Below are 15,042 nucleotides of genomic sequence, written 5' to 3'. Positions count from 1 at the left end.
CCCCACCACCCTAAAAAAAGGCGAAGCCCCCGCCCCCACAAACTAAAGGAACAAAACTGACACACGTGCAAAGGTTAGGACAGAGAGGATTCCCTTTTGCGCTGAGTCTGTTTGTGTTCGGTTTCGCCCTCACGCGTGGCTGCTGAGCGCGCCTGATTCTCGGAATCCTGGCCGGACACTCCGCGGCATCTCCACCTCCTGCTTCCTTCCTCTATTTTTTTTTTCTTCTCTCCGTTATGATGCTTCTTAATTATGAAAAAACCCATCTGCAATTTGCGCGCCAGCCAAGACCCAGCAGTTTGGGGTTCATTGATTGGAACAATACTGAGTTTGCCTAGGGTGAGACGGTATTTTCCTGCACACACAGGACTTTTTTAGAAAGCAAAGAAAAAAAATGTAGTTTTCCGTAAAAAATTAGAACAGAATTGCGTTTTAGCGAAAGACAAAACCAAACCAAAAAAGAAAATTCTTTTTACACACTCACAGTTATAATAATAGACAATACAGACAGGCATAGTGAGTGATTTAATGATTACGTGATAAACCTAGGACCACAAACTTACTTGCAGGCTACTTTTGCAGGATATGCGCACCTTTGCGTGCGTACCTGGGTAGGTTTGATAATGAAAGGCCACTTACTGATTTGTACCCCCCTCCTCTGGTAGAATTTAAACCTTCCCACATAGTCTCTGTTTATTAGAAACTCCATTTGGTTTGATTTTTCTCTGATCTCCAAGTCTCGGCTTGGATGTTTGGGGGCGGGGGCCCTTCCCCGGGTCGGGGGCGCGAGGGGGTGGAAATCCGTGGGTGTGGAGTGATCCGTTGCGGGTCCGGCCCGGGTTTGGCCGGGATGCCGGGCCGGCGCGGCTCACCAGCCGACGTCTGTTGCTGCCGTAGGCAGAGCGGTGAGCCCCAAGTCTGTCTGCGAGGGCTGTCAACGGGTCATCTCGGACAGGTTTCTGCTGCGGCTCAACGACAGCTTCTGGCATGAGCAGTGCGTGCAGTGCGCCTCCTGCAAAGAGCCCCTGGAGACCACCTGCTTCTACCGGGACAAGAAGCTCTACTGCAAGTATGACTACGAGAAGTAAGTGCCCGCGCCGCCAAGCGCGCCCCGCACACTGCATCAGTGGGCGCGGGGGGCTGTGTCCATCTTTTATCCCCATGTGCTACTAGAAAGCGCAAGATGCACCCGCGTGCCCAGAGACGCAGGTGCCCATTCACCCGCATCTTGTATACTCCGGGCGGCAGAGAACTGCGCCGGCGCCCGCCACCACGTCCGGGGTCCCGCGGGAGCGCCAGGGATGTCTCCCCTCTTACGGCTGCTCGCCCAGTTTTCCCGACCTGGCCATTCCCAGAGGACACTGCGACCCCATCAGCCTTGTCCCTCCTCTCCCCCTCTTCACTTGGGTGTCCTTGGGGCTGCCAGTGGTTCACATCTCCTCGCCAGTTCCCCCTCCACCTCACCCACCTATCTGCGCCAGCCGTGCGCTTATGCGGAGCGCTGAGGCTCTGACTGCACAGCTTGGGTCCCCCTGTGCTCGTTCCTCGCTTGGCTGTGTCCACTGGGGTCGGGACAGATTGGGCTCAGAAATGGCGCTGCTGCTGCTCTGAGCTCCGCAGCGCACACCCTCTGTTTGCTTTTTCTCTCACGGTATTCTCGCCACCTAGTTCCCCGGTTTCTCCAAAACCCTGGGGCGCAGGGGCATTTAGGCCAAAAGTTGAAGCCGGGTCCTCCATCCTCCACCTCCTCCCTCGTTCCCGTCTGGGTATGCATTTCTGCCTCAGGGCAGGTTCAGTTCCCTCCCGTCGACATGAACGTTCTGGTGTGTTTGGAGGAGAAATAGGAGGCAGGTATTTAAGAAAGTGGATTATTTCGATTCTAGATCTCTGTATTGCCTAAAGCCTGAGTGAGATGGGGGTGGGGGTGTGATAGTGGGAGTTTGAAAATATTTCCTGGTTCTCTCCAGGCTAGCCGGGAGTTGCTTAGTGGCGCTAAGGAGGGTGGGCTGCTTTTCCTGGTCAAAATGGACTGGTATATGTGATGGAGTGCCCTCGGAGCACGCGCAGGAAAATTTCGCATTTGTCAGTGCTAAATAAAAGGGACAGCACTATATAAAGATAATCAAGGGAGGGTTAATGCTCGTGAAGAACAGTTCCTATCATGTTATTAAAAACACACAATGCAAGGGGGTGTGCAGGAGAAATCTCAATGTAACAAAAAAGCCCTGAGAGGGAACAGAAATGTCTTCTTTTCTGATTTGCCTGGGCTGTGAGGTTTACTAGAAACTGACAAAGCAATTAGATCCAGTGACCACACACAAAAATTCTTTCTGCTCCTCGCGCTCCTTAGCCATAACATACTTGAATCTTACCCGTATGTGGATAGAGTACTGGGCATTTTGCTTTGTTTTGAAAAGATAACTTTCCATTTTCCAGCACTAAAAACAATATGTGTTTGATTTTGGATGAGTTGAGAAGTACAGAAATATATAAAGAGGTGAGAATGCATGGTTGTTTCCTGAAGTGGTAATTAAGGTTTAACATTATTTTTTAAAGAAGATATGCCTGTATGTGTTCTTGATTGTCTGTTGCTCTAGTGTATGAGTGAAAAGTTCAATTTTTAGGTAATTAAACAGATTGTGCGCACACAACTTCAAGTACCGCCTTTGGATAAAGCTTCTGGTTGATTGCTCCCTTTTTTTGTTTGTATTGTTTTGTTTTGTTTTGTTTTGTTTCCCCCTCTTGCTTTTCGTCTGAAGGTTTTGGGATTGTGCTGACCCAATCTTTATCTTTGTGCTTATAGATTACTGAAATGTCCACATCCTTCAGGCACGACACTAGCAAATTCAAAAGTATGGGAGCTTAGGAAAGGATTTGGGTTGTGAATTTCTATTCTGTTTGTGGAAAAAAAAATCAGGAATCAAAGAAGGCTTAAGGGTCAACACAGCTGTCTGGCCAGTCAGATCTTCTTTAAGGAAGTCAGGCTGTGTCAAGAGGAGAAGAAACAGTTGTTGTAAAGTACTTAACACAACAATGTCCCCTCCGTTTCAGCCTCCCAAGTTTGGCGGCGGTTTGGTCTTATTAACCCACGAGGGTCAGTTCTCCCCGCACAAAGCTATTTCTGCAAAGGGAAAATTGCAGGGATCAGCTTGCCAGCTGTTGGCCAGAACCGAGAAGGTTTTACAGAGGAGTGTGAGCAGCATTGTTCAGAGAGGTGTTGATGTTACAATGAGAGTTTTTAATTTTGATTTTAACGTATATTTTGGAAACACGGATGTCCAAAATGGAGCTGCTTGTCTCGTTCACTCACTGTCAGCACTTGTCTGTACCCAGAGCCTCCCTTGTGTTTTTAGATTAATTTTACTCTGTTTTTCTCCTCCACCCCACACCCCAGTCCCATTCTTCTTCCAGCAAAACAGGGCTTTCATATATTTGACCATCTTAATGGCATTGGTCTGTATGGTAGTTGTTGTGGAAGGAGAGGAAGGGGGAGGTTTGTTTGTTTGTTTGTTTTGAAATTAGGCTCTAGACAAATTCCTTTATTCAACAAGCTTTTATTGAGCTCCCATACACAAGGCACTGGGCAAGGTGATGAGAGGATAATGAGGAGAAAGTCTCAGAGCCTGCCTTCAGAAGGCTTATAGCCTAGCCCCTTTTCTGTCTATTTTATCTTAACTAGCGAGTTATTTCTCAGAAGCCTCCTCTACTTAGATTTCAGGACTAAGTATGGAGTAGAAGCTGGCCAGAATGACCAGCTATTTCTCCTCCAGAAGGTTGCAATTCAATTTTAGAAAACAGTCATGAAGCGGTCACAGAGAGCATTTTCCTCTCTAACAGATACATTTGTAAAAATAGTTTTGCTTTCTTCATTGGCTCTTTTTAAAAGTTGAGGCCCAGCCAAGGCAACTGGAGAGGACATTCAGGTGGAAGTCAAAGTGGTGGGACAATGGTGGTGGTAAATTATGAAGTGCTCTGGAGAAAATGAACATTCAGGCAGTGCTCTTGGCTCCAAACTTCAAGGCGTTCAAATGCCATTTTTACACATTAAAATAAAAGAACATATAGTTAATGTGTAGTCTGTAGTGAGGGGCATAAACATGATATTAACAGGGGGAGTTTCTCATATTTATTCCAGCCATGTGTGTGTGCATTTCTGACTGTGGGGCAGTTTTGCATTAGAATTATTAGCTGCCTATTCCTGGTGTCAGGCAGCCAGTTAAAAAGTGAAAATTCTACTCTGTCAACTAGTTGTTACACCTTCTCGATGTCAAACACCAAATTTGTCTAATTAAAAAAAAATTGAATTGACAGTGGTATCCTAGACATACAGCCATTCATTTGAAGACTTCAGGGTATTTTGTTAAATATTTATCTCATGCACTATGACACTCTTAGGAATAATTCATCTTCTGATCATCCAAAACAAATAAGCATTTAGGGCTAGAGTGTAGAAAACTGATTTATGAATGTCCAGAAATTAAGAACTGGAGGTGACCTTTATTGTCTCATGACACGCCTTTGAAGAAAAATAGCTAGTTGGGAGGGATGGTACATGTGCAGGATTGATGAAGGGGCACCACGTCATATAAAGCATCAGGATGCTGTCGACGTGGATGTTTAAGCGTTGGACTCAACGGTCTTCGACGGTCCTGAAAGTTAACAGACCACCAAGGAATTTTCCAGCCTAGGGAACTTCTTGCTTACATAACTGCCGTTCCCTATTTCGCTGAGTCCTCTCTGATCTGGTTAGTTTGGAGTTTTCCCTGAATTTCTTCCAGACAAATACTGTAGCTGGACCGAAGTTGGAGACGGGAGACTGCCGAATAACGGGAATGTGGTCATACAATAGATAATTAAGCCTTCTGGAAGGGATCCCACAGTTAAATCACTTTTATATTGTTTCTCTCCTGTGCCTGGTGGCTCTGTGTGTCAGGCGGGGTCCTCTCCCCTCACACAGCACATGAAGTTTATCATCGTCCCTTAGATTGCTCTGGACGTCCTAGGACCAGTGTGGGATAGTATGGCTGTCATCAGGGCTGCTCTTATAGCATCATAACTCCCCACATGTCAGCAAAGTGCAGGCCTTGGGAAACCTCTCACAGGGCCGGTCCATGTCTTCTCCCCTTTCTTTTGGAGCAGACCAAGTTTTAGAAGAAAGGGACTGGAATGGAGTAAAGTGTGTATCCCCCACGTAGAGCTCCCTCTGTGTCTTTCTGTCGACCCGCTGATTGGCAGCCCCGAGGAGAAGATGGCTGAGGAAGTGATCTCTTAGGATCAGTAATGAACTCATTCTGCATTTCATCAAGGTAGTGTAGGGGGTGTGTGTAGGGAGGAGAGTGAGTTTGGTTTTATTACTGTGACATTACTTGGAGATCAAAATTGGGCATCCCTTCCTCATAAAAGGGGCCCACAGATGAAATTACAGAGGCAATTGTTAGATTTCTACTCTGTCTTTTGTTGGCCTCACTCCTGGCATCATAAAATTTAAGGAATATAAAAATCAACACAGCTAAGTAATAAATTGATGTCTGCATTAAATTGGGGGGGGGACAGGGGCTTAGCTTGGGATAAGCACTGTCCATGGGCTGTGTCTGTGTCTGTGCAAGCTGACTTATCTCTCTCTCTTTTTTTTATTTAGAGGGTGATTGGAAACAGTCCTTGTTCAGAGGCATTTTTCTCTCTTTGTATTGGTCCCTAGGTAGGACTTTCTGAATCTAAGACTTAAAATGTTGAAATAAAATTAGAGAGCAAGCATAGATATTAATAGTATTCTGGGAATTAGATATGAACACTGCTTTCCAGAGTACGCTTGTGGGGTTCTTTTGATCCTTAACATAAATGTAGCACATGAAAAAAAGTTATTTATCCAGTCTGGTTTTTACATGCTGTAGAGTTCTGGGATTTTGCCATCCATCCGGCTAAGGAGTTGCTTTTGCTGTTCAGATTTCAGTGACAAGAGCTTTTTCTGACAGTTCATAGTTTGTCTTGCTTTTGAGTTTCATTTTTCTTTTGTAACTTTTGTGTCACCCCAAACACTAACTAATTTTAAAGAGCCCTCTTTACTGTTGCTTTTTAATTCTGGGAAGTGTTTTGGAGATAATGGATAGGGACTGTTTCTCTAATGAGAACAACTTCATACATTAAATGATCAGCTAGTTATCTTTTAAGATCAAAGAAATTATTTGGGTTCCAGTGTTCAGAAGTGAGAAGATAGGCAATGATTTAAAAATATTCATTATATTACCAGAAATTTATTGAAGCTTCTTAGAGTAAATTCATATACAAAATGTCATTGTTGCATTATAAAAGCTTCATAATAACCAATATTGAATCATGTTAACTTGATGGTTACTTATAGCTGTGCAATACTGAGAAATGAACAATGGGGGAAGAAAGCATAATTACATTCACCCTAGAAAGGTTTAAAAATAATTTCTGCATCTTAGCCTTACTTTAATGCTTTAAAAAAAATTTTTTTTTTTTTACGTTTTTCTAACATGGAAATTGGAATGCTCACATCTTCAGATGGAAGTTCGTCGTAAGCCACTTGTGGGGTGGGATAAGGAGGGTTGGGGCTGCATGGGGCGGGGGGTGGTGGGGGAATGCGTCTCCCACCCTCTGTGCGGAAGCAGAAGGGGTCCTATATGGGAGAGCCCTGCCCTGTTTCCAGCATGCCTGAGGCTTCCCCCTAGGAATGAATGCCCTGTATGTTTTTTTGAAAGTTTCGTAGCGGACGTGTGGAACAGCCTTGCCAGCAGCCTTTTCAGATTCCGTTTGGTGAAGTCGGTAATTTTAGGATCAACATGCAGAAAAGATTCTGGAAAAAAGAGGCCCTTGTCTCCTTTGTGCCCGTTTTCTGGAACCGATGGAGAAACCTGGGACGCCTTACGTTTTATGTTTTCTCCTTCGTCTCCTTGACTCGCGAGGTGTGGGACGTTTTAGTCAATTTATCACAATTAGAATCAGTTGTGTTATCACTGACTGATGTCAGCGTGTGACTTTGTGTCTCTTTGTCATATATGAGATGAAACCCCGCCAACTGTCCTGCTAAAATGAAGTGAACACCTTCCAAATGTCAAATTGTTATTTTAGTCAAGCACAATTATCTGTCTCTATATTTTTAACCAAGATGAAATTAATAAGATGGCGATGGCCCTGGCATTAATTAGCAGGAGGATTAGAGCTGTATCAGCTGAAAAGGAGGGGTAAACACTGCAATCTTGCTGCATGTTTATTTTCACACCACTGAAAATAAATAAAATGAGACTTAGGACAGGGATTAAGTTTCTTCCAGTGTTAGACAGCAGATGCAGTTGGAATGCAGCAGAAACACCGAAGTATTAGTGAAGACATCATGGGAGGAAGAAAACTGCGGCCCGACCTTGGTTTTCTACCTTGTGGGTAGACTTGGTCGCATCACAAGGAGCCCCATCTGGGTAGTTAAAAAAGGATTTTTAAAACCTCCCTCCCTCCACGCTGTACTTTTCGGTGGTGAACCAAGGCAACCAGATCATCTGTAGAGCTTGTCACCTGCCTGCCATGCTCGGATTAGCTAGAATTTAATGAAACGCTTGCCAGATTCCCCATTATTGCACCATAATGTCATAACGACTAAAAATACAAAATGGACTGTGCTTTTCCTAGTCCTTAACTGAAGTCACATGAACGAGTTTGGTCTCTCCTAGCCTTTCAAGATTCCAGTTGGGAGATCCTATTTTTGGATAATAGTAAATATGTCTGGCTTTCCTGACACTCTAGGCCTCCAGTGTCTCTCCACCCTGTTAGCCTTGTATTTATCATCATTACCCTATTGTGGACAAGCCCTGATAGATATCTGGACACTATGGATTGGACTACCTTGTCTGATGGGCCAATTAAACCCCGTTCATATAAAAAAAAATCTTTAGCATCCAGCATTGCTGGGAATGGACTGCGTGCTCTATCTAGACTTCACATCTAGCCTCATCCCATTCTGCCTCCCCCTCACTCCCCTGTGCCCTGTGGAATTCTCTTAACTTGCCTCTTGCAAACATAAGATATTACTTAAACACCATCTCATCAGTTGCCTCATTTCCCTCCCCCCAAGGCCAACCTTAGGGACTGTTAGTCTTTTAAAAATTTTTCTCATTGGAGGAAACAGACTTATCTTTTAGATGCACAAAATAATGGTCCACCCCGCTATGGAACAGGACGCGGCTACAATAGCTGATGAGGGGCGTCGTGCTCAGTTTGCACGATCCCATAACCAACGCTCTTTGGGTGACCATCTGGGGGCCCCTGAACATCTTTCTGAGTGTGCTGGGCACCTTCGTGGATGCTGGGTTATGTCCTGCCGCAACAGGTAGGTGTTTTTCAGTGGGTCAGAGAAATGTCTGAGTTTGATGTTGGTCACCAGTAAACCGGGACAAGGAGTCGTCGGGGGAGAAGCCTGGCTAGTATTCTGATAGCACGTAAGTGCGTTGCTCACTCTCAACGTTGCTCACTTCACTGCTTCTCTGGACATCACGCTTCTCCAGCCTGGAGAGAACCATCCTTTCTCTCTTGAGCACCAGGTCCAGCTGATGCAGTGGGAAGGGATCTTTGGAGCAGCCTCCTCTCCTAGCTCTGTCCGGCCTCTTCAGTTGCACGGTAGCCACTTCTTGACTCACAGTTCTCTCACCTCCTCCCTATCAAGCCTCAGGAACTTTTAAAAGGATTTTTCAAAACAAAAGAAAACAAAACACCCCCTCCTGAACTCCAGATTAGCCTCTTAAGCTCATTAAAGTTCCTTTAAATACCAAAATGTTGGGCTCCTGGGGACTATCCCCCCAAACCATATTTTCATTCTTAGCATTGTTGTCATTCACCGTGCAGCAGATTAAGGCCAGCTCCCTCTGGGCCCAGAAACGGTCCCCTCTCTCTCTGCAGGAGGGTCCAAGTATGTCTTTGTTTGAGTACCCAACAGCCTGAACCTGAGTGGGAGCTGATGCCAGCTTGGCCTGGGGCCCCTCAGCTCCAGGGTGGAAAAGAGGTTGATGTTGCTGGGGTCAGGATGGGGCCCAGAAAAAGGAATGGCAGGTGAGTGGAGAGGGTGTGACTTATACAGTTTTCAGGAGCTTGGTAGTCACTGGGCCCTCTCCCCATCCCTGGGGAGAACTGAGGATGGGTGAGATTTGATGGGGACCCAACAGAAACAATACTGTCCAGTTTCTGTTCATCCCCTGATCATTGCTGGCCAGTCCCGGTCCAGGGGTGGGTTTTTACAGCCACACCTGCCTTCTGCCTGATGCCCTCCCCTTGCTTTCAGCCTCCTTTCCAAAGGGCCTCCTTCATACATCCCACCACCTTCTCTGTCATTTCAGGCTTCCTTCCTTAAAGCTGGCTCTTGGGGGGCACTTTCTGGTTTTGACAGTGGAACAAATCCTTTTTAACATAAATATCGAGAGTGTCCTCCCCTGCTGCTGGCTCCCGTCACCCCTTCTCCTCCTGCCCTCCTTGCATTGTTGCAGGGGCTCCTGTTGTGCCTGTCCCCTCCAGTAAGCATGTGGGCATGAGGGCTCAGCTCTTCAGGGACAAAAACCATGCCTCACTGGTGGTACCATGAAGGAGACTTCAGAAATCCAAAGGGGAAGAACATCTCAGGAGACCCTTCCCTGCATGTCTTTGGCTGGAGTGTTGCTTGCTCTCTGCACCTATCTTTCCCCTGGGGCTCTAAGCACCTGGAAGCCCTGAATTTAACCACAAGACTGGTTTTCCAACCCCACTTTGGATCTCAGCTCAGCCTTGCCTTCTTGTTTGTCTTATGCTCTGAACCCATCTTATGACTTTTAAATTTTCCAATGATGCCATGTGCAGGCTAGAGCCTGCTCTTCACTAGCTGTCAAAGTGTGAAATAATTCACATTGGGATGTACATGATAATGCAGTATTCTTCCAAAGAGTCTTTTTAATCAGAAGGGTGTTTAGTCAAAGGAATGACTGTCTTATGGTAGAATTTTAGGTCCTAGAATGGGGGACAATTTTGATAATTTAGGGCAGTAAAGCAGATAATTTTGGGCAGAATGCATATCTCACTTCATAGAGTACTCCCCTGTTTATCTGTATGTGAGGCTGGCCATGACTACACATCCACTCCTTTTCTTCTGGGTTTTACTCTTTGTGTTCTGTAATTGGTAGAGATCTTCTCTTTAAAAAGTCCATGTCCATAGATGCAAGGGAGTTGGACAGGTGGACATGAATGGTTTGGGCACATCACATCTCTCTCCATCACTGGAAAAATAATTTGCAGCACATGTCCTACTATCAGGAGATATCCAAGACACAATTTCCTCATTTATACAGAGGAACGTAATAATAACAATGTCACAGAGTTATTGTGAGAATTAAATAAGATGATGAACTTGAAAAACCTTTTGGTAAAATATGGAGAACTCTTCGGGCTTGGGTATTATTATTGCTAGTTTTGTAACATGAGTAAAAAATACATATTCTTAGGAGCTGTGTGCGATAACACAGTCTAGTGGTCAAGAGCATAAACTCTGAAGCCAGGGTGTCTGGGACCAAATTCTGGCTCTGCTGCTCATAAGCTGTGTTACCTTGGGTGAAGGTCATGCTTCCTCTGTGCCCGTAAACCTCTCTGTAAAATGGGGATAATAATAGTACCAACCTCACAAACTTCCAGTCACAGGATAAAGAAGTACTAGGGATGTAATGTACAATAAGATAAATATAATTAACTTTGCCATATGTTATATATGAAAGTTATTAAAATAACCTAAATGTCCATCGACAGATGACTGGATAAAGCAGGTGTGGTATATTTATTCAGTAGAATACTACTCAGCCATAAAAAAGAATAAAATAATGCCTTTTGCAGCAACATGGATGGACCTGGAGATCATTATGCTAAGTGAAGTAAGCCAGAAAGAGAAAGAAAAATACCATATAATATCACTCATAGGTGGAATCTAAAGAAAACGAAAGGACACAAATGAACTTATTTACAAAACAGAAAGAGATTCGCAGACATAGAAAACAAACTTATGGTTATAAGCGGGGGAAAGAGTGTGGGAAGGGACAAATTGGGAGTTTGAGATTTGTAGATACTAACTACTATATATAAAATAGATATACAACAAGTTTCTTCTGTATAGCAAAGGGAACTATATTCAATATCTTATAGTAACCTATAATGAAAAAGAATATGAAAACAAATATACATATGTGTTTGTATGACTGAAACATGCTGTATCCCAGAAATGATGCAACATTGTAAACTGACTATACTTCAACAAAAAAATTAATTAAAAAAAGAAAGTTACTAAGAGAGTAAATCCTAAGAGTTCTCATCACAAGGAAAAATAGTTTTTTTCCTATTTTAGAAACTTTGTATCTATACGAGATGTTGGATGTTTACTAAACTTACTGTGGTAATCGTTTCAATGTATAAGTCAAATCATCATGCTGTACACCTTAAGCTTATACAGTGCTATCTGTCAACTGTATCTCCATAAAACTGGACTGAAAAAAGAGTACCAACCTCATAGGGTCATTTTGGATTGATATTTATAAAGCGTGCAGATCAATGCTTGGCTCATAGAAAATTCCATAAAAGGATATGTTGGGGAAAAATATATCCTTTTCAGTTTTCAAAGAGCCTTTTCTCACAGATATTATATCCATTGGATCTTACAGCAATTTAGAAAGTTAGCTAAGGTGATGTTTGCTTTTTTTTTTTTTTGCATTTTGTAGCTGAGGAAACTGAAGTTCAGAGAGGTTAAGAGCTTGCCCAAGGTCACGCTGTTGGTAACGAGAGAGACTGGGATGCTATCCCCAGCCGCTGACTCCTGGTCCAGTGGCCTTTCCACTAAATCACACCATCTGCTCCTTGAATTCTGGTGCTCACACCCCAGTGAGATCACAATTCTCAGTTTGTCCTGTTGAACCAGCTCTTGGAAAACAAGTCCCCACCTGCTAGATACTTGAGCTTTCCGGCAGGCTTTCGACGGTCAGCTGTTTACATATTCTGTGGTTTTAAAGGAAGTTTTGTGGATTTGGGGAACTCCTGAGTGTTTGTGTGTGTGTGAAAGCTGCTAGTGCACACTCATCACTCCTGTTTATCAAATTCTCCCACAAATGCAAAGCCCTCCTACCCATCTTTTCTCTCCCAACCCATCTGCATTGGTCTCCACCGTCCCCCGAGCGTCCCTGCTCTTCTGCACCGGAAGAATGACACAAAGGGAGACAAGCATCCATTTTCCTTCTCTCTAGCTCCCAGAGTTTGCTATTGGTGACTTTTGTTCTGGGAGCCTGTCTGTGCATTTGGCAGCAGAACTGTTAAATATCAGATCTGGAGCCTTCCAGACATACTTCCATGGGGACCAGCCAGCAGCTGTCCATCCATTCCTCGGATAACCCCTTTCCAAGTTCTCTTCAGAACTGTGTTGTACTTTCGAACAAGCTCCAGCCTCAGCTAGGAAAGCTCCCACCGTGCCCCGGCGTGAGGCAGATTTCCAGAACTGTTCACTCCCTCTTGTTTATTACTTGGCCTGGCTGGATTGAAAATGGAATAATGGAATCTTGGTTTTTTTGGAAATTAAGTATTCCTGTGTTGTATTATTTCTCTCACCACTGCCGATACTTGGTTCTCATAAAAGTAGTTCCAGTCAATTTTAGAGAGATGAGATGTACATCTGAATTTAATCTCTGTAAACCGGCATTTAATGAACCTAGAGATTTCAGGTAATACGCCAGCAATTGGAATGCACTTTACCTAGTTGTATGTGGATTTCTCAAATTCAGAATTAAATGGATTCATAAATAGTTGATTCATTACTTAAATAACCCATTCATTCATTTAATCATCAAACAGATTCATTAAACTCCTGTATATGCCAGATACGTAAAAATGAATAAAAGCAAGCACCAATGTATTAACAATCAAACAGAGACTGCTTAGAGACATAAATTAGACAGATGCTTAAAGGAAGAGTAAACTTGTTTTAGGAGAGGCATGGCCAGTGGGACCAAATACCAGCTTATCTAAGTCCCTTGGTTCTATATTACTGTGTGCTATTTGTTATCTTCATAGTGCTTACTATAATTTGAAATGCGTATTTATGAGTTGGCTTACTGTCTGTGTCACTAAATCATAAGCTCTATGAGGGCACAGACCTTCTTTTGTTTCATTTTGTGTTTTAACTCCCGCATCTCCAGCATCTTGCGTGATTCTTGACAAATAATAGGCATTTGACATGTTGGTTGAACGGATCAATGGATCAATGAGTGACTTGCTAGGGGTTACTGAAAAAGCCTCATGGAAAAGGTCACAGGTTAACTGGCTCTTGGAGGATCAGTGGGAAAGGGAGCTAATTCAGGTGGCAGTGTCCAGGAGGCAGTTTTCTTTCTTTTTAGTTTGTATATAAAATTTTTTATTGAAGTAGAGACAGTTTACAATGTTGTGTCAATTTCTGGTGTACAGCATAATGCTTCAGTCATACATGAATGTACATATATTCGTTTTTATATTCTTTTTCACCATAAGTTACTACAAGATACTGAATATAGTTCGCTGTGCTATGCAGCATGAACTTGTTGTTTATCTATTCTATATATTTCAGTTAGTATCTGCAAATCTCTAACTCCCAATTTATCCCCTCTCCCCGCCTGGTAACCACAAATTTGTTCTCTATGTCTGAGAGTCTTTCTGTTTTGCAAATAAGTTTGTTTGTCTTTTATGGTTTTTTTTTTTAGATTCCATAGATAAGTGATATCATATGGTATTTTTCTTTCTCTTTCTGGCTTATTTCACTTAGAATAACAATCTCCAGGTCCATCCGTGTTGCTGCAAATGGCATTATTTTATTCTTTTTTATGGTTGAGCAGTATTCCATTGTGTAAATATACCCCAACTTCTTTGTCCAGTCATCTGTCAATGGACATTTAGGTTGTTTCCATGTCTTGACAATTGTAAATAGTGCTGCTGTGAACATTGGAGTGCATGTATCTTTTTGAATTAAGATTCCCTCTGGACATATGCCCAGAAGTGGGACTGCTGGATCACATGGTAAGTCGATTTTTAGTCTTTTGAGGAATCTCCATACTGTTTTCCATAGTGGCTGCACCAAGCTACATTCCCACCAACAGTGTAGGAGGGTTCCCTTTTCCAGGAGGTAGTTGAACACCCATAAACCAACCTGGGCAGGAAACTTTAGGATATGTTATCATGTAGATATGGGAAGTACCCAAGGGGATACCACACAGAGTGAGAAGAGGGCCAAGGATGGAGCTTTTGGGGAGCCACCAGCATTCAAGGAGACTGGGAGAGGCTGTGATGGAAGGACACGGATCCAGGAGAGAACGCCAGGGTGGGTGGGCTTCTGGAGGACAGGGCAGTGGTGGTGAATTTTAAAAAGTAGGGCCACCTGCTTGCTCTTCCAGTAGGCAGTTAGTCGTTGGTACCCTTATTAACAGTAGTGTTGTCAGAAGCTTGGAGGGACCAGGAAGGCATGTTAATGGATTTTACAGTAAAAGGTAGTTGAAGAAGTAGAGAGAATGATGTGGCCAACTCTTCTGAGAAGATGGGTAGTGGAAAGAAGATGGGAGGAAAAACTGTACCTGGGGTGGAGACAGAATGAAGGGGAGACGTTTTCAGATATGGTAGTTTTGAGCCTACTTGGTAGCTAAGGTGAGTTTCACCAGGAAAGGGAGGGCGTTGAAGGTCAGGGAGAGAGAGGAGCATCCAGTTGATAGAGGAGAAGCCTGGGGAAGGGTCAGGGAATCATCGAGGGCACGTGTTCTGCCCCTGCATGATCTTTCCCTTTGTTCTTTTGTGCATTTCTCTGTGGATTAGCCAGAGCTGATCACCACAGAACAGAGGCCAGCAGAAGCTGGGTATGTTTTCCGTCATTCCTCAGGGTCTCTTGTAAGGTGGCCACTGCCGCTTCCCACGTAACTTCTTTCCCGAAGCCACCCTGGTTCATGGGCCCGAAGGGTGGAGGCAGAGTGAGGCTGCAGCCTGTGTCCTTCCTCAGATACCAGTTCTCTCTGTGTAGGCCTCTCTTGC

General features: G+C 43.9%; 1 protein-coding gene across 1 annotated transcript in view; it reads left to right on the top strand.

Annotated features, from left to right (window-relative positions):
* Nucleotides 1–15,042, top strand: part of LMX1A (LIM homeobox transcription factor 1 alpha) — a 130,139-nt gene that overhangs the window by 1,439 nt on the left and 113,658 nt on the right. The window contains exon 2 of the mRNA XM_031435871.2: nt 898–1,084. Within this exon, the coding sequence (XP_031291731.1) occupies nt 898–1,084 (187 nt within the window). The remainder of the gene's footprint in view (nt 1–897; nt 1,085–15,042) is intronic.

Source organism: Camelus dromedarius, chromosome 23 (assembly GCF_036321535.1).
Source record: "Camelus dromedarius isolate mCamDro1 chromosome 23, mCamDro1.pat, whole genome shotgun sequence".
In the NCBI taxonomy this organism is placed as follows: Eukaryota; Metazoa; Chordata; class Mammalia; order Artiodactyla; family Camelidae; genus Camelus; species Camelus dromedarius.
This window is presented reverse-complemented; position numbering and strand designations above follow the sequence as displayed.